General features: G+C 33.8%; 1 protein-coding gene across 2 annotated transcripts in view; it reads right to left on the bottom strand.

Annotated features, from left to right (window-relative positions):
- Positions 1–26,641, bottom strand: part of CNTLN (centlein) — a 279,122-nt gene that overhangs the window by 213,731 nt on the left and 38,750 nt on the right. For both annotated transcript variants that reach the window (XM_054583186.1, XM_054583187.1), the window contains exon 3: positions 6,027–6,111. In XM_054583186.1, the coding sequence (XP_054439161.1) occupies positions 6,027–6,111 (85 nt within the window). The remainder of the gene's footprint in view (positions 1–6,026; positions 6,112–26,641) is intronic.

Below are 26,641 nucleotides of genomic sequence, written 5' to 3'. Positions count from 1 at the left end.
CTTTCATTCATGCAAACTTAACATCATTACTATTAGAATATGAAAATATCTCCTAATAGATCTTTTCACTTTCTGTTTTCATTTTTCTGTCTATGCTGATTATCTGTTTTATTTCCATAGACTGCAGCTCAATTAACTTAAGTTCCTAATCAAAAACCTAGAGGAGAATCAAGATGGCGGAGAAGTGAGTGGAAGTCACACTGGCCTCCTCCTAGGACCAACCTGGAATTACAACTAAATTGTGGAAAAGTCACCTGGAACAAACAACTGAACAATAGCAAGAGAGGAGCCTTGTAACGGAGACAGAAGAATCAGCTTTAGCACAACCTTAACTGGTAAGGAATGCGGTAGAGACTTGAGAAGGTGAATGGGGCGCCCACAGGCGGAAGCACCAGAAGGCTATTGATGGGGCCAGCTGGATCCCTCTGAGAAGACTGGGGTCTAAACCATTAGCAGGAATCTCTAGCCTATAGCACCAGAGCCCAAAGTACACAGAAAACAGCCAGCTGTGCTCTTTGCCAGAGACAGGCGGCTGGAGTCACAAAGACCCATTTAAAGGGCCAATACATAAATTTGTATCTGCAGCCACTTACCCTGGCCTCTGGCAAAAGCGGGGGCAGAGTGGGCTAGAGACACCTGAGGAGAGACTGCGGAAGGAGACTCTGGGGAGAGGATGGAGGCAGTAGCCTGCTGGATCCCAGTGCTGACTCCTCCCCCATAAGGGAGCTGTGTGAGAGGACCCTATAACACCGCCCTCAGAAGGGACACTGCCTCGCCCTGAGCTATTTAAGGTGGCCTGCTGAGTAGACTAACAGCTGAAGAAGACAGCCATAAACAATAGATTCCTAGAAGTCTTCAACAGACTGCCTAAGGTCAGACAGGATCAACATCTGACATCATCAGAGGCAGATCCAGAAAACAAAAACAGTGGTCTCCTAACATAGAAGTTCACACCACAAAGTCTGGAAATCAAGACAGATCAACTTAAGAAGCAGAAGCAAAAGAGAAGAGTCTCACAAATAATGGGAAGACAAAGAAATACCCCCCGCTTGAAGGGAAAGGAGGAATCCCCACAAAGAGAAATAAATGAAATAGAGGCAAGTAAACTATCAGATACTGAGTTCCAAACAATGGTTCTAAGGAAGTTCAATGAGCTCAGTGATCTCAGAGAGAATTACCAAAAACTACAGGGAAACTACGAGGAACTTACTGCAAACTGTATCAGCATGGGAAAGGACATAGAAACTATCAATAAGAGACAAGAGGTAATGAAGAATTAATTTCTGAATTGAAAAACAAAGTAGAAGGAATCAAAAGCAGGCTAGATGAAGCTGAGGATTCAATCAGCAAGTTGGAGAACAAGGTAGAAAAAAGCTCCCAGAAAGAGCAAGAAAATGAAAAAAGACTCAAAAAGAATGAAGAGGAGTTGAGGGAAATGCAGGACAACCTGAAATGTAATAATATCCGTATAATAGGGATACCAGAAGGAGAAGAAGAGGAGCAAGGGATAGAGAACCTGTCTGAAAAAGTAATGATGGAAAACTTCCCTAACTGGAGAAGAGAGAAAGTCACACAAGTCCAGGAAGCACAGAGGGTCCCATTCAAGAGGAACCCAATGAGGCCCACTCCAAGGCACATCATCCTTAACATGGCAAATATCAAAGAGAAACAGAGAATCCTAAAGGCAGCAAGGGAGAAAGAGGTAGTAATAAACAAGGGAGTCCCAGGACGGCTAGCAGCTGACTTCTTCACAAAAACTCTGCAAGCCAGAAGGGAGTGGCAAGAACTATTCCAAGTAATGGAAAGCAAAGGCCTGCAACCAAGACTGCTCTACCCAGCAAGGCTCTTAATTAAAATGGAAGGTGAAATGAGTTTCCCAGACAAAAGAAGGCTAAAAGAATACACTTCCACCAAACTAGCACTGCAAAATATGCTAAAAAGATTACTTTAATATGAAGAAAAAGTTTCTATGAATACCCAGTTCCTTTCACAGTTGCCAATACTGGATATTACCAATATTTTTTAATACGCATTAATCTGATTGTGACAATGATGTGTTCTTTTAATTGTTCCTTTATTATTTGTTGAAACTAAACCTGTTTTTGTACATTTCTTTCCTATTTCTAATATTTTTCAAAAGCTTTAAATAACTGTTTGGTATTCTATATCCATTTTTTGAATAAATGTAGCTTTTCCCTAAAAATAAATAAATAAATAAATATATGAAACCATTAACTCTTTTTTAGATGTGTTGCAAATACTTTCCTATTCTATTTCTTGTCCTTTAAATTTTTTATATGTATATTACTGTACAGTCTTAAATGTTTAATATAGTCATATTGAAATATTTTACTTTATAGCTTCTGCATTTGAATATTTTACCTTAAGGTAAGAAGAATATTATTTTGTATTTTCTCCTAAAACTCCTTAAATTCTACATATTGATTTTTAACTCACCTGAATATTTCTTGTATAATGTGTGACATAGGGCTCTATATTTGTTTTATTTCAAGAAATAGTGGTCCATGCACCTTCTTCGTTGAGTAAGCCTTATTTTCCCCATGGATTTGAAATATCAACTTAATCATATATTACATTGTTAGATTTATACATTTGTCTCTAGAATGCTCATTATATTTCACTGATTTACTTGATTATTTCTGTGTTGGTGTCATGTTAGTTTAATTGCTGAGACTTTATAATGGTTTTAAATGTTTTAATATTTTACAATTAACTTGACATTAAAAAAAATAAATAAAATCAATCTGCATTGAAGGAAAGAAAGAAGGACGGAAGGGAGGAAGAGAGGGAGGGAGGGAGAAGTATGGAAATCCTACTTTTCGTGACAATATGGATGAAACTGGAGAATATTAAGCTAGGAGAAATAAGCCAGTTGATGAAAGATAAATACCATATGATCTCACCTATAAATGGACTCCATTAAACCAAATAAACTAATGAACAAAATAAACCATAGGCATGGAAACACAGAGCAGACTGAAAGTGACCAGAGAGGATGGGGAAAGGGGACAATGGTGGAAAGAAGGGGAAGGGACTAGACAAAGAACATGTATGAATGACCCATGGTCATGGACAACAGAGTGGGAATTGACTGTGGGAGCAGGGTGTAGGGGCGGGATGGGTGGAGGAGGATAAAAGGGGAAAAATTGAGATAACTGTAAAAGAATAAACATAATTTAAAAATTTACAAAAAATTTTTAAAAACCTAGATATATTTGTTTGGCCTATGAGTAAAGGAACAAATTTTCCTTTCAGGCAATCAAGACTTTTCCTTAATATAGGTGCAACATAACATTAGTCTTATCTCAGCCTACACACCTACATGTTATCTATGAAACAAACTACAAATTTCAATATTACCTGAACATCCCTTATACTACTACCTTCATGCATTTTGCTCAGTGTTCACACTGGGCAAATCCTCCTACAGTCTCTACCTAGTAAAACCCATCTCAACACTTCAAGGCCTCTACACAAAACTTAATTGCTCTTTCTGTTGAATCTTTACAATATTCTCCCTATAAATCTCTCACAGCATGTATAATACATTGTTTTTTTCCCAATTTATATTATATGTTCAACAATATTCAATGAGCATCTATTATGAGTCGGGCAATATGGTAAATATTAGGTGCTGGGTAAACAAGGGTCAATGGTTATACAAGAGTCCCCACCCTCACAGAACCTGTAATCTAGTGTAGGAGAATATGGTTACTTGATCCTTGCCTTTACCCCCACTGTACTCCACAAGGACATTTAAAAATCATTAATGCCAAGAATTATAATTCTGAATTTTCCAAGTACCATCACAGGAGAGTATATACATTTAATATAATATTTCATTGTTCAGTTGAATTGAACTGAAAATAAACCCTGTAAAACTTATAATCATCATTGAACCAAAATATACATAATGCAAGCTAAGAAATTAGGGAGCTAAAAATCAAGTAATTTATCTGATGGAAATTTAATATTTTATACATGAGCTAAATGATTCTGCTCAAAAAGGTAAATAATAAAATAGTATTTAACAAGGGAAGAGAGAGTAGAATTTAGCAAAGAAGGGGGAAAATAAATTGTCATTTAAGAACATCAACATTTTTAAGATTCTATTTTTTATTTTATTTTATTTTTAGAGAGGGGGAAGGGAGGAGGAAAGAGAGAGAAACTTTCAATGTGTGGTTGCCTCTCATGCACCCCGTACTGGGGACCTGGCCCAGAACCCAGCCATGTGCCCTGACTGGGAATTGAACCAGCGACCCCTTGGTTTGTAGGCTGGAACTCAATCCACTAAGCCACACTAGCCAGGTGAGAATGTCAACATTTTTAAAAATGGTATGCTATAATTATCTAGATCTAGTGAACTGAGCATTCTTAAAGCATTGCAAACTTGGTGCCAAAAATACCAAAACAGTACCAAAATCTATTTCCTTTTGTAGAATAGAGTTGTAACTGAGAAAGTGATTGCTCAGCCTGGATCCACATTTTCTCAAACCCTCTGAATTTTGGGGTGTCTATATGACTCGATTTCCCCAATGAAATGTGATTATAGATGATGTTTCTCACTTTTAAGTCATAAAGCTATTATAAATTAGACAGCTTAGCCTAGCCTAATTAATAGTTCTTTTTCATGACAATATGCATCTTAGAATGCATTTTGACATTTTTTGATATGCAGGTAACAAATAGAACTGGATTTTTTTCCCCCACAACAAACTAATTAAAATATTATTTCTAAAATTTCATCAATATGATACCAATTAAGACCTTTAGTATAAAGAAAACACAATGTTGTCCTGGCTGGTAGCTCAGTTGGTTAGAGTGTTGTCCTGCTATGCCAAGGTTGTGGATTTGATCCTTGATCAGGGCATATACTAGAATCAACCAATGAATGCATAAATAAGTTGAACAGCATATCAATGTCTATATCTCTCTTTCTCTCTCTCTCACACACACAAATCAATGTTTTTCTCTTTCTCTTCCTCTCTCAAATCAATAAATAAAAAATTTTAAAAAAGAAAACACAAGGTTGCAAAAGGTATAAATTTCAAGTTTGCAGGTGAAATAAGAAGCCACATTTTATTTTAAAGAGTTTATTTATATATATGTAGAGAATGGAAAAATAATTGAATTTTTTACCTCAACTAACTTCTACTTCTAGACTTCTAATAAAACAACTTTATAATAATGACCAACCTAAGATCAAACTTCTCATGACCCTTTAATGGGCTAGGAAGGAAAATAGAGTCAAGAGCCAGAAGGGAATAGTTGCCAAAAAGAACCTCCATTTAACCCAGAAAAACTATAAGTAATTCATCCCATAAGGAGCAACTGGGTACAAAATGAACTTAAATACCATACTATAGGCCATTCTTACAATAAACTTCTTGCTCCTTTATTTTAATGATGTTTACACCTTGAAAATGGTTCCTAGAAGTACTGATCACATGGATTTTTGTAGTGATAATATACTGATTGTATAAATTATATATACTGATATATAGTCATTATATTATGTATATTTATTATACAGTTTATATGTAATAGTATAATTTACTGATTATACATAAAAGATAACTGTGCTCACTCAAAAATACAAGATTTCAAAAGATCAAATAGAATCATCCTAGTTACTGTTGATCTTTTCTACAAATGAAACCATCTGAAAATTTACAAGTTTCAGAAGTGAATGATAATTGCTAAAAATAAAAGGCAAAATTCAATAAAACAATGAATAAGTACTAGATGCTGCTATAAAACTCTAACACCGTCTTAAGAGTTTTAACGTATAAATAACACAGCCTATTAATTCAAAAAACAAAAAGTTACAAAGTAATAAAGAATAATCTGACTATCGTAGTTTCAAAATAGTAATTACTTGACATAATGATATTTTTATTGATATTCTCATTGACCATTATTGCAAAAATAATTTAAAATAATCATAAAAATATAATTCCTAAAACTAATACAGAATTTTAAGTATTTTCTATTATAACACCAACCTGTTCCAATTCTTGTATTTTAGCATCCTTGACTTGCAGAATTTCTAAAACTTTTCTGTCTTTAGCTTCAGATTTCTGTTTTTCTCTAGAAATAAAAAAAACATACACACACACACACACACACACACACAAACACATTGAGAGTTTATTAGTCACAACTGGTAGCTAATCCTTTAAACTTTCACATCCTGATAATGAATGCCACTTTAAAATATAGAAAATTAAGTTATCTGGGGTTGACAGCCCTTTCTGAATTAATCAGAAAACATATGGCAAGTGATGACAACAACTTAGAACTGCTCACAGCTAAAAACAACTTCATATTAAAAAGCAGTTTAGTTTCCAAATTTAGATACATGATAAAAAATACTTAAAACATGTTTAATCTTCATTGAAATAACCATTGTATCATCAATTTAAAATAATGCACAAACATGCCTTGATAACAGATCCTTTATATAGGAAATTATATTAAGAATAAAATACTTATCATTATTTAAGTAAAAGCCTCAAAGTGAGGAGAGCTAGAGACTTACTAACAACCAATATTAAATATATGAGGGAGAAATATACTGGACCCCTATTTACATTTTTTAATTTTAAAAATAGACAAAATAAATAGAAATATGTACTTTAATCATTCATGATTCATAAAGTGTACAGATAAAGCAAAAGGAATGAATCATCACTTGAGAAAGACTGAAATTAAATAAAGACTATACAAGGCACAGAGGGATATGCAGTCGGAAAAGCATATCACTAGTTATAAGGAATAAATTCAAATAGTACATTTTAAAAATGTAGACTTCTAATAAGTTACCATAGTAAGTTCATACTCTGAGGCTCTTCTGTATTCTCTAAATTCATACTATTAATAGAACAACAGAGAAGAAAAAATTAAGGAGACACAGCCACATCTCTGAGGATCAAAAACTAAACAGAAATATATTGCAAGGGATGGAGATAATGCAGGCTAAGGTGGAAAGAGATTAGCTCCTGGGGATAATAGGAAATAAGTGTCCTGCTCAATATGGAGAAGCATAGCCAGGCTCATTGTTTGAAACCAGAGACTGGGATAGGGCTCCCAAATTCTTAGAAGCCAAAAAAGCTCCCACCCATCATTGCTTGGAAATAAGCCTTATTTATATGAAAGTCTAGAATGGCAAAAGTTTATAGATATAGCATCCCAATCAGGAGCTGAGCCAAAATACCCTACAGCTCAGGTACTAAATATAGCAAATCCTCTGTGTCACTGCTGGCTAAGAGCCACAAACTACCAATACAGATCCTATTTTAGAATGGGGGGGATGGGATGAGGATAAAAATTTAGCAGCAAGCATAAATTTTTTAGAGAGAAAAGGGCATTAGACAAGGAGGAGTAGTGAGGAGAACAATAAAAGCAATCCTCCAACTCAAGGTACGTATACAAACAAAAAAATCCAAAATACATGAAGAAAACACACACCCTACACCCCATACACACAACAAATGCTAAACGCTAAACTCAATAATCCAAAAAAGTAATCATATACAAAATGAAAATGACTGAAAACATTTTGAAATAAGGATCTTTAAATACATTTAAAACATGATTAAAATGGGACTGAAAGCAGTATATAAAGCAAGTGGATCTTAAAAATCTATTAAAAATCTTGAAAATAAAAAATACAATCATGAATTAAAAAAACAACTAAATGGGCTAAGCTCAAAACTAGATATAAAAAGGCAATTAGTGAAATAGATAATATTAATGAGGGATTCATCCAGAACACTACATAGCAAATGATGAGATTAAAAACATAAACTCAATTTTAAGACATTCAGCTTTCACTAGGAAACACCAACATATTCCTAAAGAGTTCCAGAAGTAGATAATGGTAAGATAAAATATAAAGCATTATTTTTAGAAGGTAATGGCTGAGAATGATTTGAAATTAAACAGAATTCTTAGATTGAAAGATATCTACCAAAATAAATACCAAAAAAGAAAAAAACCCATATCTATGCATTAATTTATCATTCACTCAGCCATTTATTGAACACTTCTTATATGATAGGCACTGTCCCACGGACTAGGAACTAGGCACTGCAGCAAACAAAATAAAGAAAGAGGCTGCCTTGATTGAATAAGCATTCTAGTTCACGCATCCTGAAAACAAATGACAAGTAACTGAATATACAGTATGTCAATTGGCTATAAATATAGTAGAAAAAATAAACTAGGGTAATGAAGAAAAGGATGTCTAGTCTTGGAGAACTGGGTAGTAAAAGGAAAACTGCTAAGTTTTATAGGATAATTAACAAAAGTTTGAGCAGAGACTTAAAGGAAGGAAGGAAGGAAGAGTCATAGAGCTCTCAAGGAAGAGTTTTCCAGGCCATGGGACCAGTAACAAGTAGGCAAGAACATAACATATATTTAAAGAATAGCAGAAAAAGTAAATTTATCTCCTCTTGTACAGACAAGGGAAAAATGGTAGCTGAGGACAGAGAGATCACTGGGAATAAAATAATATACGGTCTTCTAAGTCTTAGGAACATTGAATCTGACTCAGTAAAATGGGAAGACAGAGTATAGGTTTGGGCAGAGAAAAAACATAATACAAATTATTATTTTATGAATATCCTACTGACTCTTGGGTTGAGAACAGACTCTAGAGGTCAAGGGTAGAAGCAGAGAGACCAGTCTGGAAGGAACTGAAATACCTCAGGTGAGATATAAAAATGAATTGGACAAGATAGGTAGGTGTAGTAGTATTGGGAAGTGATAAAATTCTTCATCTTTTGGAGGTAAAGTTAACAGGATTTCTTGATACCTTCAATATGAAACGTAAAAGAAAAGAAATTAAGAATATTTCCAAGGCTTTTATGTGAGCAACTGGAAGAATGGAGCAGACATTATCTGAGATATAGAGGATGAGAATACGAGAAAATTAAAGTTTGGGATTTCGACATGTTTCATTTGAGATGCCTATCCAACATCCAAGACATAGTTGGATAAACAAGTCTAGAATCAGTCAAGAAGTCAAGACTAAAGATAAATCTTAAAGAGCCATCCAAATACATTTAAGACCAGAAGTAAATGGGATCACCAACGTAGTGATTTTGGATAGAGAAGTCTGAGAATTGAATCCTGTGGCCTCCAACATTAATAGGTTAGTAAGATGAGAAAAAAACAGCAAGTGATACTAAGGAGGATAAGCAATCATGTAAGAGGAAAATCAAGAGAGAAACTAAGTGAATAAGTGTTTCCAGATGAAAGGAACCAATTGTGCCAAATCCTGCAAACACGTTAAAGAAGATAAAGACTGAGAAGTAACTGCTGGAATTAGCAATATTGAGGTCACTGGTGACTTTGACATGAGCTGTTTTAGGAGAATGGTGGGTGTGAAAGCCTAACTGGAGTGAGTTCAAGAGAGAAAGAAAAAATGGAGATAGTGAAAAATATGCCTCAGATCAATTTTGCAGTGAAATGAAACAGAAACAGAACAGCAGATCAAGGAAAAATGTGAGATCAAAAGATTTAAGATAGAAGAGAAATAGCATGTGTATATGTTGACAGAAATAATTCAGGACACTAAGAGGCACTAATGATGTATGAGAGAGAAGGGAGAATTGCAGGGTCCTTGAGGCTTTAGCATTCACACAGTAAGTTTGTTTAGCCTTAGATTATGAACAGTTCTCCCAAAGAAAAGGAAAAATGTGAGTATAGATTCAGATATATTGGTAGATGTGGTTATGGTAGGAATATAATCTCTCAGAATTCTAAGAGCTTCTGTTTTCTCAACAGTCATTGAGAGGTTAGCTAAACTACTCCATGATACTACCGCCTAGCTAGGTATTTATTCAGTTTGTCCAAGCAGCCTGCAGTGACCTTAAACTGACACTAGCCCCTCAATGCAAGTGTAAGCCTTACTCAGTAGCCCACAGTCATAGCAAATTTAAGTTCCTGATACAACTTCCCTAAGAACCCTTGTAGACCAACAGTCTCCTCTGCCTCCCAACACCATTCTCCTTTGCATTACTTAGTGAAAAACTCCTGTGGGGTTTACCAAAACCTAGCTCTCATAGTTTGAATTGACCACTACTGCCTCAACTCACAACCCCCAGAGCACTCCACCCACTAACAGTAATAAAGGCATATGCCCCAGGTCCTGTCTCTCTCTGCGTGCACTCTGTTTTGACCTCCCCATGTGGACCCTTGAGGTACTTCCTTCAGGAACTGTGAGTAATAAACTTCTCTATTTCTGTTTCTCTTGTGATCTCCTCTTGAACCATGGCTCATCATCCAGCACCCTGTGCTCCACTTAATAAATGTCAATTTGACAAGTTCATAACAGCTATCTATCAGCTGAGAGTTAGAATGAAAAACAAAGTGTTAGAAGATGACAAGACAGTAAGCATAAAATAGTCTTCTAGGATAGTGGGATAGTAAGTGAGCCAGGAAAAAAAAAAAAAAAAAGGACCATTACCAGGCAGGTTAAGGGCCACTGAGCTTAGTAGTCATAAATTTACCTGAGACCAGCCATGTTCAGTCCTCTGGATGTAGGCCTATCTATTTGTATAGATAGAAAGTTGGAATAAAGCACATTTGACATTTCCCTAACATATTATGATGACTGTTTTTAATGTTTGCACTTTATCCTCCTTTATTATTTTATTTTCTATTTACCAAGCATTAACAGCACATTTAATGCATAATCACGATCATTGCCTTCATTTGGGTTTTCCGTTTGTGTTTCTTTTGTTAGTAGTAAAATTAAACATACTTTCAAATATTGAAATGCTTTTTTTTCTAATTCGCCATCACCTGTCAATGTATCTGCCATTTTATATGTTAGTTCTTTTGATTTATAAAACTATTTTATATATTAAATATATTTCCATTGCTTATTATTTGTCCCTTACATATAATCTCAATTGTCACTTGAATTTTTAATTTCCCATTATAAAGTCATGAGAATTGCAAAAGAGTACTACATATGCCTCTGGAGAAAAGTAACTTCAAATCCTAAAGAACAAGGCATAATGGGGTTTACCCTGGAACAAAGACCCAGTTTCAGACAACCAACACATTAATTCCAGTAAGAAACTCCCTTTGTAAGTTCCTTTATGGATATATTATGAATCTATTTTTAACCCATCAGGAATTAGTTTAATTTACAAGGATAAAGTCTAATCCACTTTCCTGTAATAAGCCTAAAATCCCCACTAATGTCAAAATAAATTCTTGTGGTCCTTTTTAAATGAGATTGTATGCCACAAATTCCAAACAAAAGCATTATTACAGCTTCCAAATGAGCTTGCTACCAGGCTGATTATCTCCTGTGATAAATGTATGTACATAACTCATGCACAGTCTAACCCAGTGGTTCTCATAGTGTAGGTAACCAGAGAAGTAGCATCAGCATCACCTAGAAATTTGTTATTAAGGCGCCCATCCTGAAAGCAAAAACTCTGAGTGTAGGGCACAGCAATGTGTGTTTAACAATAACAAGGTATTATGGACTGAATGTCTTTTCATATTCATATGCTGAAGCCCTAATCCCCAATGTGACGATATTTGAAGATGGGGCCTTTGGGAAGTCCTGAGGGTGAACTCCTCATGAAAGAGATTAGTGCCCTTACATGAAAAGACATTAGAAAGACTGATATTCTCATTCATTCTCTTTCATTCTATCTCTCTCTCCCTCTCCCCCTCCCTTCTGTCAAGGGAGGATACAGCAAGAAGGCAGCTATTTGCCATTGAACTCTCACAAGGACTGAAATTGGCAGGCATCTTGGTGTTAGACATCCTAGCCTCCAGAAAAATAAATGTTTATTGTTTTGTGCCACCCAGTCTATGATATTCTGTTATAGAAGCTCAAACTGACTAAGATACAAGGCCTAAAGTGATTCTGATGCACACTAAAATCTGAAAGTTACTGAAATAACAGTAACTGACACATTTCTCAATAGATGAAGCTGAGTGACATAATACTAAAAGTGTAAGACATAAATGAAATGTCAAACTTCAAACTGAATATAAACTTCAAAAATATAACTCAGTGATATATTTTATAACCAAAAACTTCCAAAATTGAATGTTATGTTGTAGCTCTAATTATTTTTTTTTAAATCACAGCTCAAAAATCTGTATAGACATTTGTCCAGCAGTTCCTGGTGGTATAGGAAATCTAATATTTTCACAACAGGGAAATACTCCCAAGAGTTAACAGAGCTACACTATTAATATTGTTTATTAAAAATAATATGATAAAAAAGTTGTTTCAAGTTTAAAACATCACCAAACTACTTGATCAATTCAATTATATATATTTGATGTATTTACAAGACATAAAAAGGGATTCCTAAAAAAAAAGATACTGTCAAGAAGTTGATGATGATCAATGACTGAGACAAACTCCTGTTTAGCTAATTAGAACCACTGATGTGCAATAATGATGAGAGCTAAGAATATCTGCAGACTTCTTTAGGATGAAAAATGAAGTGAAGAGAGGCTGTCAAATTTGTACAAGTTTAAAGCACCAATCGCTTTTCCCAAGAGTACTACCCATTTAAACATTTAACATTGCTGCATTTACCCACATGATTTACCACGCTTTTTACCATTTTTCGAAACTCAAAAATCTGAGATATTGTTCTAAATCATTAAGAATCAACACTATTGTGTTATAGAACATATATTACACAATATTACACAATATAACACAACTGTATTTTCTGGGTTTGAGCCTATTTTTAATGAGATGACAAAAATGAAACATTAGAATATAAAAGAAACACTTAACTACAAATAAGGCAATGATATTGGTCTGAATTAGAAAATAAAATAAAAAGCAAAACTTACTTATATTAATTATTCTTAATTAACAGATATTAATGCACAAAATAAACTTAGACTAATGTTTTCTTTCATTTCAGTACAGAACCTATTAAAATGTAGATTTTATATTTATCAATGGCTTTCCATTCAAATGCATTCTCAATTTCCTAATAAACCTCAAAATTCTAAAACAGTAAGTCTGATAAAAAATGGATGTTTAGGCAAATTAAAATTATGGTATTATCAAATTATTTATCCTTTAATTCACAAACTGTTTTATAATTATTCTCCTATCTTGAATACAATAATACATTACTAGAATGGTATCTATGAATATAAAATAAGAAAATCTCAAAAACAGAAAAACTTGAAAACCTAATATTTTAAAACATATTTATTCCCCAGTAAAAACAGCTATTGAGAAAAATTGCGAATAAATACAAATTACTAAACCAAATGATCCTAATGCATGTAAAACCTTTAGCATTAAATATTGTGAAGGTCCAAGTATAGTTAAAATCTATTTTGTTTAATATCAGCATATAATTTTAATACATAATTAGGGATTTCTAACTATTACATTTTATTTTTCAAATATATATACATACACACATATATTTTTTTTCAAACTTTATGTGAAAGCCAAAACTTATGCTGGAAGAGTTAGCCTGACATGTGAAAAAATGTTTTGTTTTGTTTTTTCCTGTTCAATTAGGTAGTTCCAAACCAGAACAAAGAACACAATCAGGCCACATCTGAATCTGAATTTGTAAATTATGGCACAGAGATTGACTCTTCAAACAAAGTAATCATTTAATAGACCACAGTTTATATGTAATATATCAGTGAATAATGTACCTTTGCTTCAGATATCCTTATTCATTATCATTTCTAAAAACACGAAGTTGAAACTCAAAACCTCTTCTGTTTTATAGTTAGAAATTAAATGATTTTAGTTGCTCATTTTCTTGTTTCTTATCTTAACTACATAGTCAGATACTACTGCATATACTCAACATTTATTATCTCAACATCCATAAAAAAGTTGGAAAATTGTGTATTATATGTCTTTAATAATTGTGCAAATATTGTTCGCCCAGAATCTAGAAGTCTCTTACAGTGTTCAAAAATATCAGCACTTCAGAACAGACTGTTTTAACATCTGCACATCACCAGGGTTGCCCCCAAGGATTTTTAAATGATGCCTGCCTGTGCTGAATAAAGTGCTAACTTGCACCTTGCATTTCAAACTGTGTCCTGAGCAGCCATCCAGTTGGTACAACACCAGCTGAATTCCCACAGGCCACTGTTCACTCAGGCTTGACTGCAATTATCATGTCAATATTTTGTGCTCTGATATGCAGATATGCACACATGCAAGCTGCATAATACTTCCTTCTCCATGGAATGTTGACTTATGTTCAATGTTCAAGGAATTTTTAATAAAACCAGATATAAACTTTCAACAAATGAAGACAATCACAATTATTTTACCTTGAAAACAAAAACTGTATTTCTCTGCAATGTATATAAAGGCTAATTTTTAAAGTAACTATGCTACTATAATTTGACAATTCTTTAAAGATGTTCATAAAACCTAAAAAACTATTTGTCAAGCTTCTTGCATCTATACAGTAAAAGTGCAAGTTGTCTTTTCATACCTTATTGTATGTTCTTTCACCTTAAACAGTACAGGGGATCCAATTAAACACCTATTAATTCCTTTGACCATCTTCCCATTCATCCACATCTCTGCCTAGGCATTTATGACTGTTGCAAGAGCTGCCTAGCAGCACTGCTGCCAGATGGAAGAATTCTGGCAGCTACGCTTCTGGGGTCTCCAACCAGCCATGCTTCCACCATGCTCCAAAATGCAACCCTTTTTCAGGGTGTGTTGACTTAATACACATGGGACAGTGTACAGCCATATAGCAGCTGTGCAACCCATGTGTTTAAGAGTTGAATGAAGCAGGAGGGAGGTTTTCCCAGTGATGAGAAAATATACTATAACCTTATAAACAACAGCCTGCTAATTAAGCATCTAAACTTTAACTGTAAATATAAATATGAGATAATCTTGCATTTTCTATGATACTTAATCATTAAACACATGTATTTCAAGGGTGTAGCATGCATATCCTAAACATGTAATAAATACTGAAAATAAGCTTGCTTTGTAAATTCCTTTTCATGGTTCTCATTTTCCAAAATTGAGTTGTCATGTCCAGGCTAGAGGGAGGATGGAGAGTAGGGGGAGAAAGGGAAACCGCTAAAAACAGGACAGTGGGTACAAGAAAAAGTATTGAGAAAGCTATCAGATAGCAAGTATAGAATGTTAAAAAAGAAAGCAAGATATGTCTGCAAGATTTGTACAAATATAAGGTGTTTAGAAGTAAAAGCAAATAAGAAAGTAATTTCTGTGTAGGCGTCATTTGAAAATGTATACATGAAAAAATTATTAGTATTAACATTTGTAAAGCCTGAATATCTTTGATATTTATTAATATTTCTAAATTTAAGTATTCAAATTCAAGTATAATACACATTGTTTTAAGGATTAGTAAAGTGCAAATAAAAATAATGACATCAGAAAGGCTGAAAGTTACTCTTGGAAGCCTATTATTTAGAAGATACTAATTGACCTTTCTTTGTCAAGACTTTACAAAACAAACTGAAAAAAAACTTGAACTATAACATGAGATAATGATGAGGAATCAATATATGCATAACACAAAGAACTGTGTGCGACCCATAGTAAAACTTGATAAATATAAGCTTTTATAATTATGGATTTTCTATGATGTATGAAATCATGAACACATAGAATTGTAAATATGTCCTTATAATAATATTACATGAAAATACTTACTACATAGTTCTAAATATACTTTCTTATAAAATATACCTTTTTTGAAAAATAATTTTGAATAATAGTACAGTTTAGTATCATTTAGTGGGCAGATATCTTTAAGGAATACTCAGGAATCTCCTTAGTCCATTATAAGACAATAATGACACTATGAAACCCAGTAACAGCACAGTTTGAATTATTTTCCCTTTCTGTCCCCATAATAAAAATCATCTTTTCCTTTTCTGTTTATTCTGTTTATTTTTCTGTTTTTTCTGTTTATTACCCTGTACAGTAATAATGTACTTCATTTTTATCCCATTTAATACCATGTTTTAGTATTTTATTTGCTCATTATTCCTCTTTGTATTCTAGATTATTTGTAAACATGGTACACAAATTTATTCAATAATTTTCTATGAAGCCACTTCTGTAAACACTTTATCATCAAGAAAAATGTAAAATATTCCTTTATTTCACCATTATAAAATCAAGTTTTTTGCTAATCAAGGTAAATCATGAAGTACTCTCTACCTTGAGTAGAAAAATTAGTAAGGATACTAACCACGTCAGAATTCCACATAAAACTGTAATGAATATTAGAAGAGAATGAATGACTTCAAGTACCCAGAATAAGTACCAAGGCTCCCAGAGGTGCAACAGTGAACATTTAGAGGTACTGTGGGACATTTTACATGTCTGGGGGAGACAAAGCATTATTTGGTATCTGTTGGACACTGCACAGGCTACTAGCTAGAGGACATTCAGAATTTCAGCATTAGATTGCACTACATTCTTTTCATGGCATCATAGATTTATGAAGTTGGGTTTTGACCATTGCTGTGATAAAAGTCTAGTTAAAAGCAAATAAGCACTTTGGGGAAAAAAATTGAGGGTGGCACTGTCCAATCTGACTCCAAACTTTGAGAACTTGTCTAATACCTAACAATCTCACATACCCTATAGCAAAATTATGGTTATTAAATAATAAAATTAATATATATTTCCTTTTAATTTATATGTATATCTTAATGGCCATTAAATTGTTAAAACAAATAATCAATGGAACACACGTGTAATTCCATTTAACTTGAAGTAACATGAAAAAACATTACTGAAGCATTAAGGACATTACAAGTTGAGAATATTTGGGAACCTATAAGTTAATCTTTAAAGAAAACATCCATTATTGAAATGACTAAAGATTATAATGTGTGAATAGTTATTAATTATAACATATAGAATAACAGGACTTTACCACAGAGTCTCAAAACCCTGGCATTATTTATTAATTGCTATAATTACAACTCTACTCAGTCTCACTGAACTATAATCTTGCTGCACACTATACCACCCTCCACATTTCATCATATATTCCTCTTCAAGTCTAAAACTGAAGGAGTGTAAGACTATAACTCAGTTAATGAGAAATAAGTCACATATGCTCAAGGTTAAATATAGATGCTTTGGCAAAATTTGTAACCACTATGAATTTCCAGATACAAACACCATTACCTATATCAACCAATTAACTTTATTACAAGAGGGCTATTTGAAACTCTGAACATAACAACAAAATTTGTTGAATTTTTATATTTGTACTTTAATGAAAAATTTTAGTTGCCATGTAAATAAAACAAAACCCACCAGATTAGAAAAAATCCTTTCCTGGCATAATTTCAATTTAATATTAAGTTACTACCTGTTCACAATGCATGACATGAATTAAGTTGTCTCTAAGATCTGGGTCATTTCTCAGCATATAAAGTTAAATTAACTTCTACTTCCAGCCATAGAGAGGAAGTAGGATTAGATTTACCCACCGCCTTAAACAACTTGAAAACTATACAAAATATTTCAGGAACTGGACACCGGTAGCAAAGACCTGTGGTCCCTAAAAGGAAGAAAACCAATGAGGTAAGCTGTATGATTTCTGTAGCTTACTATTTAAAGTCAGTCTTCAAGCTACAATGAAGGAAGAAGAAATACAAAGAGAGTGCAGGATCTCATTAGGTTGAGAAAATACAGGCTGAAGTTCAGGAAAGCCACAGTACAGAGAATTTGTGAGGCAAAGTACTGGAGGATGGAGTACACAGAGAGTGAGAGCCAGCAGGCCTCAGAGGTCTCCTCTTTGTTTAAGAATTGACCTGTCCATGCTTGAGAGGAAAGTACTTCAGGCAAGGGAGAGAATCATTGTAAAACAGTAGACTGAACAATTTCTAGGATTCATAAAGGAATGAAAATAGTTCATGTTCCCATCAGTTCAAACGGAAAGACCATGTAATATACAGAGCATTAGGCCTTAGTAGTATGACTAAATTCACTATAGAGAGAAATAATATCTACCCTGAATCTAAGCTAACAAAGTCTCAAAAATATCAAACCAATCCATAAGAAACTTAACTGAATGCAAGAAAAGTCCAATATTCTTTATAGGATTACAACAATAATCAAGTACTAAATAGCTAATATTCAAAATGTCCAGAATCCAATAAAATATTACCAGGTATGCAAAGAAATAGAAACATATAATCCATTATGTGGAGAAAAATCAGTGATGCAGACAATGGAATTAGGGAATTCAAGGACCTTAAAAAGACCTTTATAAATATTAAAAATGTACATAAGAATTTAAAGGAAAACATGAACATAATGGAGAGTAATGGAAAATTTTTTTAAAAAGTAAAAAAATCTCCAGATGTAAAAATATATTATCTGGAATGAAAAAATACACTAGAAGTGATTAATAACAGATTACACAGTACAAAGGAAAATATCATAGAACTTGAACTATGGGAATAATAATTATTCAATACTGAACTGAAGTATTTTCCTACCATATCTAAGATACTTTAGTTTTATTTATGAGTATCATATTATTTTTCCAAACAAATTGCCTAAACAATACGGTGTTCATCTGGATAATTAAGAATTCTCACCAGTGGAAAAAAAGTCATTCAAAATGAATGTCAAATAAAAAAGACAGTGGTCTTTTCTAGAGAGTACAGATGCATTCACAGTAAATATATATCTAATTTTAAAAAATTAATCACTGCTTTCACTTCAATAGGAAAAATACACCCCATAACACATGCCCTTGTGGTAGAACAGAAATAATCTTCAGAATTGTTCATAAACATACAAATAAGAAACCTGCACATGTGGTAATTGTCTTGATGCTTTTCTTTCTGACAACCACTTATGGGACTTCTATATTTTAGCATAATAATTTTTTAGCACTCCTTTTAAGTAGTGTGCAAATACTTTAAAATTGACATAAGGTGACATCAATCAGCAAGACGGTGGGATAGATTTCAGACCTCCTCTGCCAAAAGAAACATAAATTGTGACAAACACCCAGAGACAACAGTATCTTTGTGGGAAGCTAGGAGTCCAAGGAGGCCCAACACCCTGTTGAAGGAAAAAAAAAAAATGAGGACACAATGAATTTTCACTTTACCAGTATCACTCCTCCCTCAGAGTGGCACAGCTCAGTGCCAAGAGAGATCTCCTTGGTCCCTGACTTCTCCCAGAGGAGATAATAAAAGCATACTGAGTGTCAGATTTCCCCAGTAATGTGAACCTCTGCCTAAGAAGGCTATTTCTTTCTTACCCAATCAGAAACACTATGAGGATCAACATAACTGAATAGCTTGGGAGCAGCAAGGATTTAAGGAAAAGGGTGGGGGCTAACATTCTTCTTCCTCATTTTGCACAATATGCTAAGACTGAAGATTGTCAGATTGATGACTCTTCACTTCATGCAGTAATTACATTCAAGATGAGAGCAGAAGCCAAAGCAGCTGCAGTTCATGGAGCTCATTTCAAAGGGCAGGATCTAAAACTGGCATGGAATAAACCAAGAACTAGTATTTCAGATGTTGAAACAGAAGAAGTTAAACTTGATGAAGAGGAATTTCAGGAAGAGTCTATGGTGGATGACTCATTACTTCAAGATGATGATGAAGAAAAAGACAATGAATCTCATTCTTGGAGGAGATGATTGGACTGATCATTGATCTGCATATGCTAGAACTCTACCTGTGTTTCATTAGTATTATCTAATGTACTTTTACATACTTGTAAAAATAATTTTTGGTAAATGTGATGGAGATGGATTTCACAAATAAACAAAAGAGAAGAAAACTACCTTCTGATCCTCTATTTTGAAAGACTGATGTTTGCATTTTATTTCAGTAAAAAATTGCTAAAGGCCTACTAGAAACATGCAATGTTTTTATTACATACTTCTACTGAACATTATGGAATTCTTTGGGTTCTTTGTAATTTAATGCATAGGTCTGAAAACTTATGGCCAATACCTGTTATAACTTAGAGGATTTTGTTTTACTCCAAATAAGGAATGAATTTGCATTTAAAATTTTAATGAATGTTTTCAAAAATGAATAGACAACATAGCACTCTAAGTAAAATGTCCAAGTACATATTCATATTATTACATAGTAGTATGCTTAGGCTTTGCTATGTATTAGCCTTTTGTTGGACTTATGTATGTATTTTACCGTATGGGTTTCATTGATAATGGTGTATGACTGCTTTGCATATGATTCCCTTCTTATGCATTCAGATCTTTAAAATAAAGCAGAATGGTCTCTTAAAAAGAAAAGGGAAAAAAACACTGACAAAAAAAACAATACAATGTTCCCTGATTTCTTTTCTAAAGAAAAGGAAAAAGTTAAAGTAAACCATTCCTGATGGTAATATACCCTTCCCCTCACCAAAAAAAAAAAAATAAATAAAAAGCCCTTTCATCAGGGACTGCAGAGACTGTAGAGTTGTGATGTGGTCCCCCAGGTGCAACCCTCGGAGAGGGCTACCAGAGTGCCACAGAAGACAAAATAAATATGGACATGAGACTATTACCCTTACTTGGATCGCTTTCTCCATTCTCATGACTGGAAGCCTGGTGAACTGGGGACTGTGAATATCACTTCAAGCACATGACCCATCGCGGAAAATGCAAGCTAAGTCACAACAATTGAAATGAAAACCAGCTAAAATGTTTACTTTTGAAAGTCTTAGGGCCACCTCAATCCTTGTATGTGCTGGGGCTGTTTCTGAATCAGGTTCCCTGTGGTATGTACAAAGTACATAGCAAGACATTGGGAGGGACCACAAAGTGCCCCTGCTCAACGCAGACATCCACCTGCCCCTAGTCTGCCAAAGTTAATTTAATTAAATAAATGTTAAAGTTTGTCAAAGATGTTTTTCTGCATCTGTTAAAGGGATCACATGGTGACACCTCTATGTAATTAATATTGTGGGGGCTAACAGTAGCTGGCATGAGACTTAACAAAAGGCCATAGACTTGACCAATGACCTCATGGACTCCACAAAGAGGCCCACCTATGACTTGAGTAGGAGGTACAACCTGTGGAACTTCTCAACTAGTTTATGCAACTTCCAGCACTCTCTGTGCCCCTCTAAACCCAAGACAGCACCCTCACAAATGTCACACATGCCTCTGTAGAGCATGCAGAAGGACTCATAGATATCCAGCTTGTCTCTACTGGATTGTGAGAAGGTGCATGACCTTGAACATTCTCCTAAAAAAATAAACAGAGGCTCTCAACAGTTGAACAGGATTTATAGGATCAAAAGAAGTCATGCAATTCTAACAATTCCCTCTTAGGTGAAACAAAAGAAGTTGAGTAAGACATAGTAATGGTCTGTGAGTAACCCAAAATCCCTAACCAGGCTAACTGGAAAAAATCTTTCTCTTGCAGATCCCATCAATAAAGACTGAAAGAGGGGACTGTTTCGTCAAATATAAACACAGCAGAGACTTCAATGATCAGGAAAATCAAGAAAACACTATACAAACAAGGGACACTTGGTTGACTGCCTGCCAAAGAATTCAAAGTAGTTATTTCTTAGAAACTCAGTTAGTTGCAAGAGAGCACAGATATACGACTAAACAAAATCAGTAAAATAATACATGAAAAAATGAGAACTTCAACAAAATAGAAGCAAATAGAAATCCTGGAGCTGAAGAACAAAATGAGTGAAATGAAAATGGCAATAGTCAGGAGAAGACTCCATCAAGCTAGAAAAAGAATCTGTGAACTTAAAGACACATCATTTGAATTATCCAATAAGAAGAGAAAAAAGAATAAAAATAATAAAGAAAGCATGTAGAACATCATAAATAAGAGCCTTCTGATTAAATGTCTTATTTAATATCATAAATTTATGCCTTCTGATAGTCCCAAAGGAGAAAAGGGTGAAGAATGTTTATTTAAAGAATATGTGAAAACTTTCCAAATGATAGGCAGGATATGGAAATCCAGGTTCATGAAGCTGATAAGACCCAAACAGGACCACAGATACATATAACCAAATTCTCAAAAATCAAAGACAAGAGTAATTTGAAAGCACCAAAAGAAAAGCAACTCCAGACTTAAAAAAAAAGTCATAAGATTATCAGTGCATTTTTCAGAAAAAATCTAGCAAGCCAGGAAAGAAATGTAATGACATATTCAAAGTGCTGAAAGAGAAACAATGCCAATAAAGAATATTATACCCAGCAAAGTTGTCGTGTCCTTCACCATAAAGAAGATAAAGACCTCCAAAAAAAAAAGCCTGAGGGAATTAATCATCTCTAGATTTGCCTTACAAGAGGTACTAAAGAATTCTTCAACTTAAAAAATGCTAACAAGAAAACACATGAAATTAGGGTATAGTAAATTCAGAATATTCTAATATTGGTGGTACTGTAAGTCACTTTTCATTGTAGTAAACAGAAGTTAAAAGACAAAAGTATAAAAATAAATAGAGATATAGCTCTGGTTGGTGTGGCTCAATGGATTGCCAGCCTGTGAACCAAAGGGTCACTGGCTCAATTCCCAGTCAGGGCACATGACTAGGTTGCGGGCCAGGCCCACTGTGGGGGGCATGTGAGAGGCAACCACACACTGATGTCTCTCTCTCTCTCTTTCTCCCTCCCTTCCCTTCTCTCTAAAAATAAATAAATAAAATCTTTTTAAAATAAATAGAAATACAATAATCTATTAATGGGTACACGATACAAAAAATGTAAAATGTGACACCAATAAAATAAACACTGTGGGGTAGGGAAGTAAAAAAAGGTGTAGAGTTTTTATGAGATTGAAATTAAATTGTTATCAGCCTAAAAGAGATTGCTGCAACTAAAATCTGTGTTATGTAAACCTCATGATAATGACATAGGAAAAAACTCTAGAAGACACACGAAAGATAAACAGCAAAAAGATCACAGCATATCACTACTAAAAATATCATTAAATCACAAAGAAAAGCAACAGATGAGGAAGAAAAGAGCAAAATATAGCCAGAAAACAGTAAAATAGCAATAATAAGTCTTTACCTGTCAAAAATGAAAATATGCTGTGACCAAGAGACTCAATTCATCTTAACACACATAGGTTGAAAGAGAAGGTATTTAAAAATATATTTCGTACAAATGGTAACCAAGAGAGAGGTGGCTATTCAAGGTCTGTCCAGAAGGTATCCAGCCATGCACTGTGAAATGCAAAGACATTTACTGAAGAAGATACAAGATACAAGAAGAAACTTTGTACATAGGGCAATGATGCCTCGGTCCCCTTCAAAGCAGGCACCTTGGGATCTCACACAGTTCTCCCAGTAGCTATTAGCTGCCCCATCATATTTTCCTGAACCTCATCAATGGTCTGAAATCTCCTCCCTTACGAAGGTGATTAGGTGATTTTAGTTTTGGGAAAAGCCAGAAGTAGCAGGACACCGAATCTGGGCTGTAGGGGAACTGAGTCATCTGGATGATTTGATGTTTTGCTAAAAAATTATGCACAAAACATGATGCCTGAGCAGGTGCGTTGTTATGGTGAAGCTGCCAATCACCAGTTGTCCATAGCTGTGGCCCTCTGAATCATCCTAATTTCCACAGAGGACTGTTGGAGCCTAACGCAAAATCTGATGCAGATTCATTGATCTACTCAAGTCATTTTGAATGCGATGGCCCCATTGTAGACATGCTCACTCAACAGTGTCTCCTGCCTCCACTGACTAGTACAGTGAAGTCATCTTTGTTCACACATGCACATTTTAGTCATTGCAGTCCACTCTCCTTGGCTGCCCGGTTACATCAGTGTCTGTCATGCAAATTATTCTCATTATATTAACAATGGCTGGGCTTTTTCCAGGCAGACCTTGTATATCTCTCAAATCTATAATCCTTTGAAAACAATGATGGACACTTTCTTCTATCACTTCAAATTTTTGTCTAAGAGATCGTCTCAGATCCTACCACATTCTAAGTAAAGATATATTTCTTTGGGGAGGGCAGCTGTATTATGAATATAATTATTGATATGTATTGCTATTGTTTTAAGGAACTAATATTGCAGTACCAACTATGATGGTAGGAATTCTGAAACAACTGTGTTGCATCCTAATGAAGTCAATCCATAATGCCTATGGCAACTGTATCCAGGATCATGGTAATAACACTGAACTTCTCCCCTAAAATAATTCATAAATCCAAAGCCACTTCTTACTTTATACCTATCCACATTCACAACTAAAAAATTATCTTATTTTAGCTTTTCATATTTCTTCCCTCCATTAATGTTCACTCTTGAAAAGCAACTTGTCTTATGCATTAAAGTCAAATTTTGAAGTCACCAGCTATAAGTACTGCATTTAACTGCTTCCGTATTTTAACTATTAAAATAAAGTGCTTTTAATTAACTGAAGTGACATTACAAAAATTTTGTATATGTATATAATAAATATTCATGATTATATAACTTTATAATTCAAATTCCAAAATAGCAAGAGTTTTATCTATACATATAGATTCTTGATAATTTTTTCAGACAACACAGTTTAAGATTCCAAGAAATCATTTTGTTGATGACTTCATCAATACACTTTAAGGATATTTTTAAAATCTCTTTTTCAAAATTATTTATAATATTAATGTCTGTGGAAACTCAGTTTAATCTGTCAGATGATCACTGGTATCATTGACTGTCTTTCATATGTTATCATAAATCAGATTATCTCATAACCTCAATGTGAAACTTCAAAAAGTTCACTGTTTTTCCATTTCAACCTGAAGTACTTCAAACCTGATAGGTTTTTAATTACAGATTTAGATACTAGCCTTCACATGTGAGGTATATTTCTTTTCTAGTGATTATAAACCATATCTGAATATTAAAGGAAAATATAAATAATATTATCTTTGTTATGCAAATTAGAAATGCCTTTAGGATAAAACAAGTCCTCCAGGTATTTTCAAATAAGCAGATGCAGAAGTATATTTCATGTTCAGTGTACTTTCCAACTACTTAAAATACTATTGATCTCAGCATTGTTTATATATAATTATATCTAGTTCATTTTCCTTTGGAACATTTATTTTTGATGATAACATGAAAATTTACCACAGGAATTAACAAAAAGGATAACTAAGACTTTATCAATATTACTGAATGGCCAAAAATTATTGGTGGTGCAGCATGAGAACATTTTTGAATTACCTTTATATTTTTATTGCTTGGGATTCTATTTAAACACTTGCATGCCTTTCCTTATTAAAAAAAAAAAAAACAAGTGATAAGAAACACTTACCTAGTTAGTCCTCAGGTGCCAACAGACACCAAGGAAGAAACCTAAACATCTAACCTCTCCTGGCAGTAAAAAGGAAGCACTGCCTCTTCCCTGATGCAGTGGTATTAAAGAAAACTAGCTTAAACAGAATGTTTAAATCCATGACATTGCACAATACCCAAATGTCTAGCTGCAATCAAAAATCAGTCATCATACTAAGAACCAAGAACATATAAAAGTGAACTTTAAAAAGTCAATAGAAAGCTAACATCAAGATTACAGAAATGTTAGAATTAATTGACAATTTTAAAGTAGCCATCACAAAAAATGCTTTAACAGTTATATAATGACACAAGAAACAAACTAGAAGCCTCAACAAAGAAACAGAAAGTCTCAACAACGAGACATAGGTAAAAGAAGAATCAAATGGAAAATGAAGGAATGAAAACTACAAAAACCAAAATAAACAACTCAATGGATGGACTCAATAGCTTCCTACACAGGACAGAGGAAAGAAATCAGTAAATCAGAAGAGGGAGCAGCAGAAATTAAGACTGATTTCTGCTGAAACATTAACTTTCTTTTTCTCTATGAAAATTTCTAGAAATCTTCCAACAAACTATAACCATTCATTTCTTTCAAAATTCTAAAAGCTTTTCCTTCTGGTTTTAAAAGACTTTTCATTAACTGTATGATATCAAAGATAAGATATCAGAATAAACAGGTAAAATAGTAATCACATTGGAGGCTGTAATGTAAAGGCTTGCTGCATTAAATACTTTATGAAGCAAATATGTACACCGTCACTACTGTGTATTCCTACTTAGCAATAATTGCTGACATTCCTGAAAGTTTATGTTTGACCTACTATGTGTTTTAGAATTCAGCCTTTTCTAAATAACAATCTTCATTTTTAAGTTTAAAAAATTTAGTCAATTTTAAAATGATATCAAGAAAATAACAGTCCATTGAAAAACCTTAGACATTCAAACCTTTTATAATTGTGAAAAATATATGATTTAAAGACAGCAAACAACCCAAAAATACTCCCAAATAAGTATTTTGAGTATTTCAAAGTACTCAATATAATTACAAGTAATTATATTTTTGAGTATTTCCCAACACAATACCTAACACCTATATTTTACTAATATGATATTTTCAACATACCCATCAATTTCTTCACCTACTGGCACTGTCACTGGTTATAACAAAAACTATTACTAATCATCTCCAACCAGAAATCAAAAAAGGACAAGAAATCAAGAAAAAGGTAGTTTGACATGCATTCTAGGAAATTTTTAAATATCCAAACCCAGGATCCACACAGGGTCCAGGAATCATATGCGT

This window comes from Pteronotus mesoamericanus, unplaced genomic scaffold, assembly GCF_021234165.1.
Source record: "Pteronotus mesoamericanus isolate MK-2021 breed Mesoamerican mustached bat unplaced genomic scaffold, CSHL_Meso_final contig_73, whole genome shotgun sequence".
In the NCBI taxonomy this organism is placed as follows: domain Eukaryota; kingdom Metazoa; phylum Chordata; class Mammalia; order Chiroptera; family Mormoopidae; genus Pteronotus; species Pteronotus mesoamericanus.
Note: the sequence above shows the minus strand (reverse complement) of the source record. Positions and strands in the feature narration are given on the sequence as shown.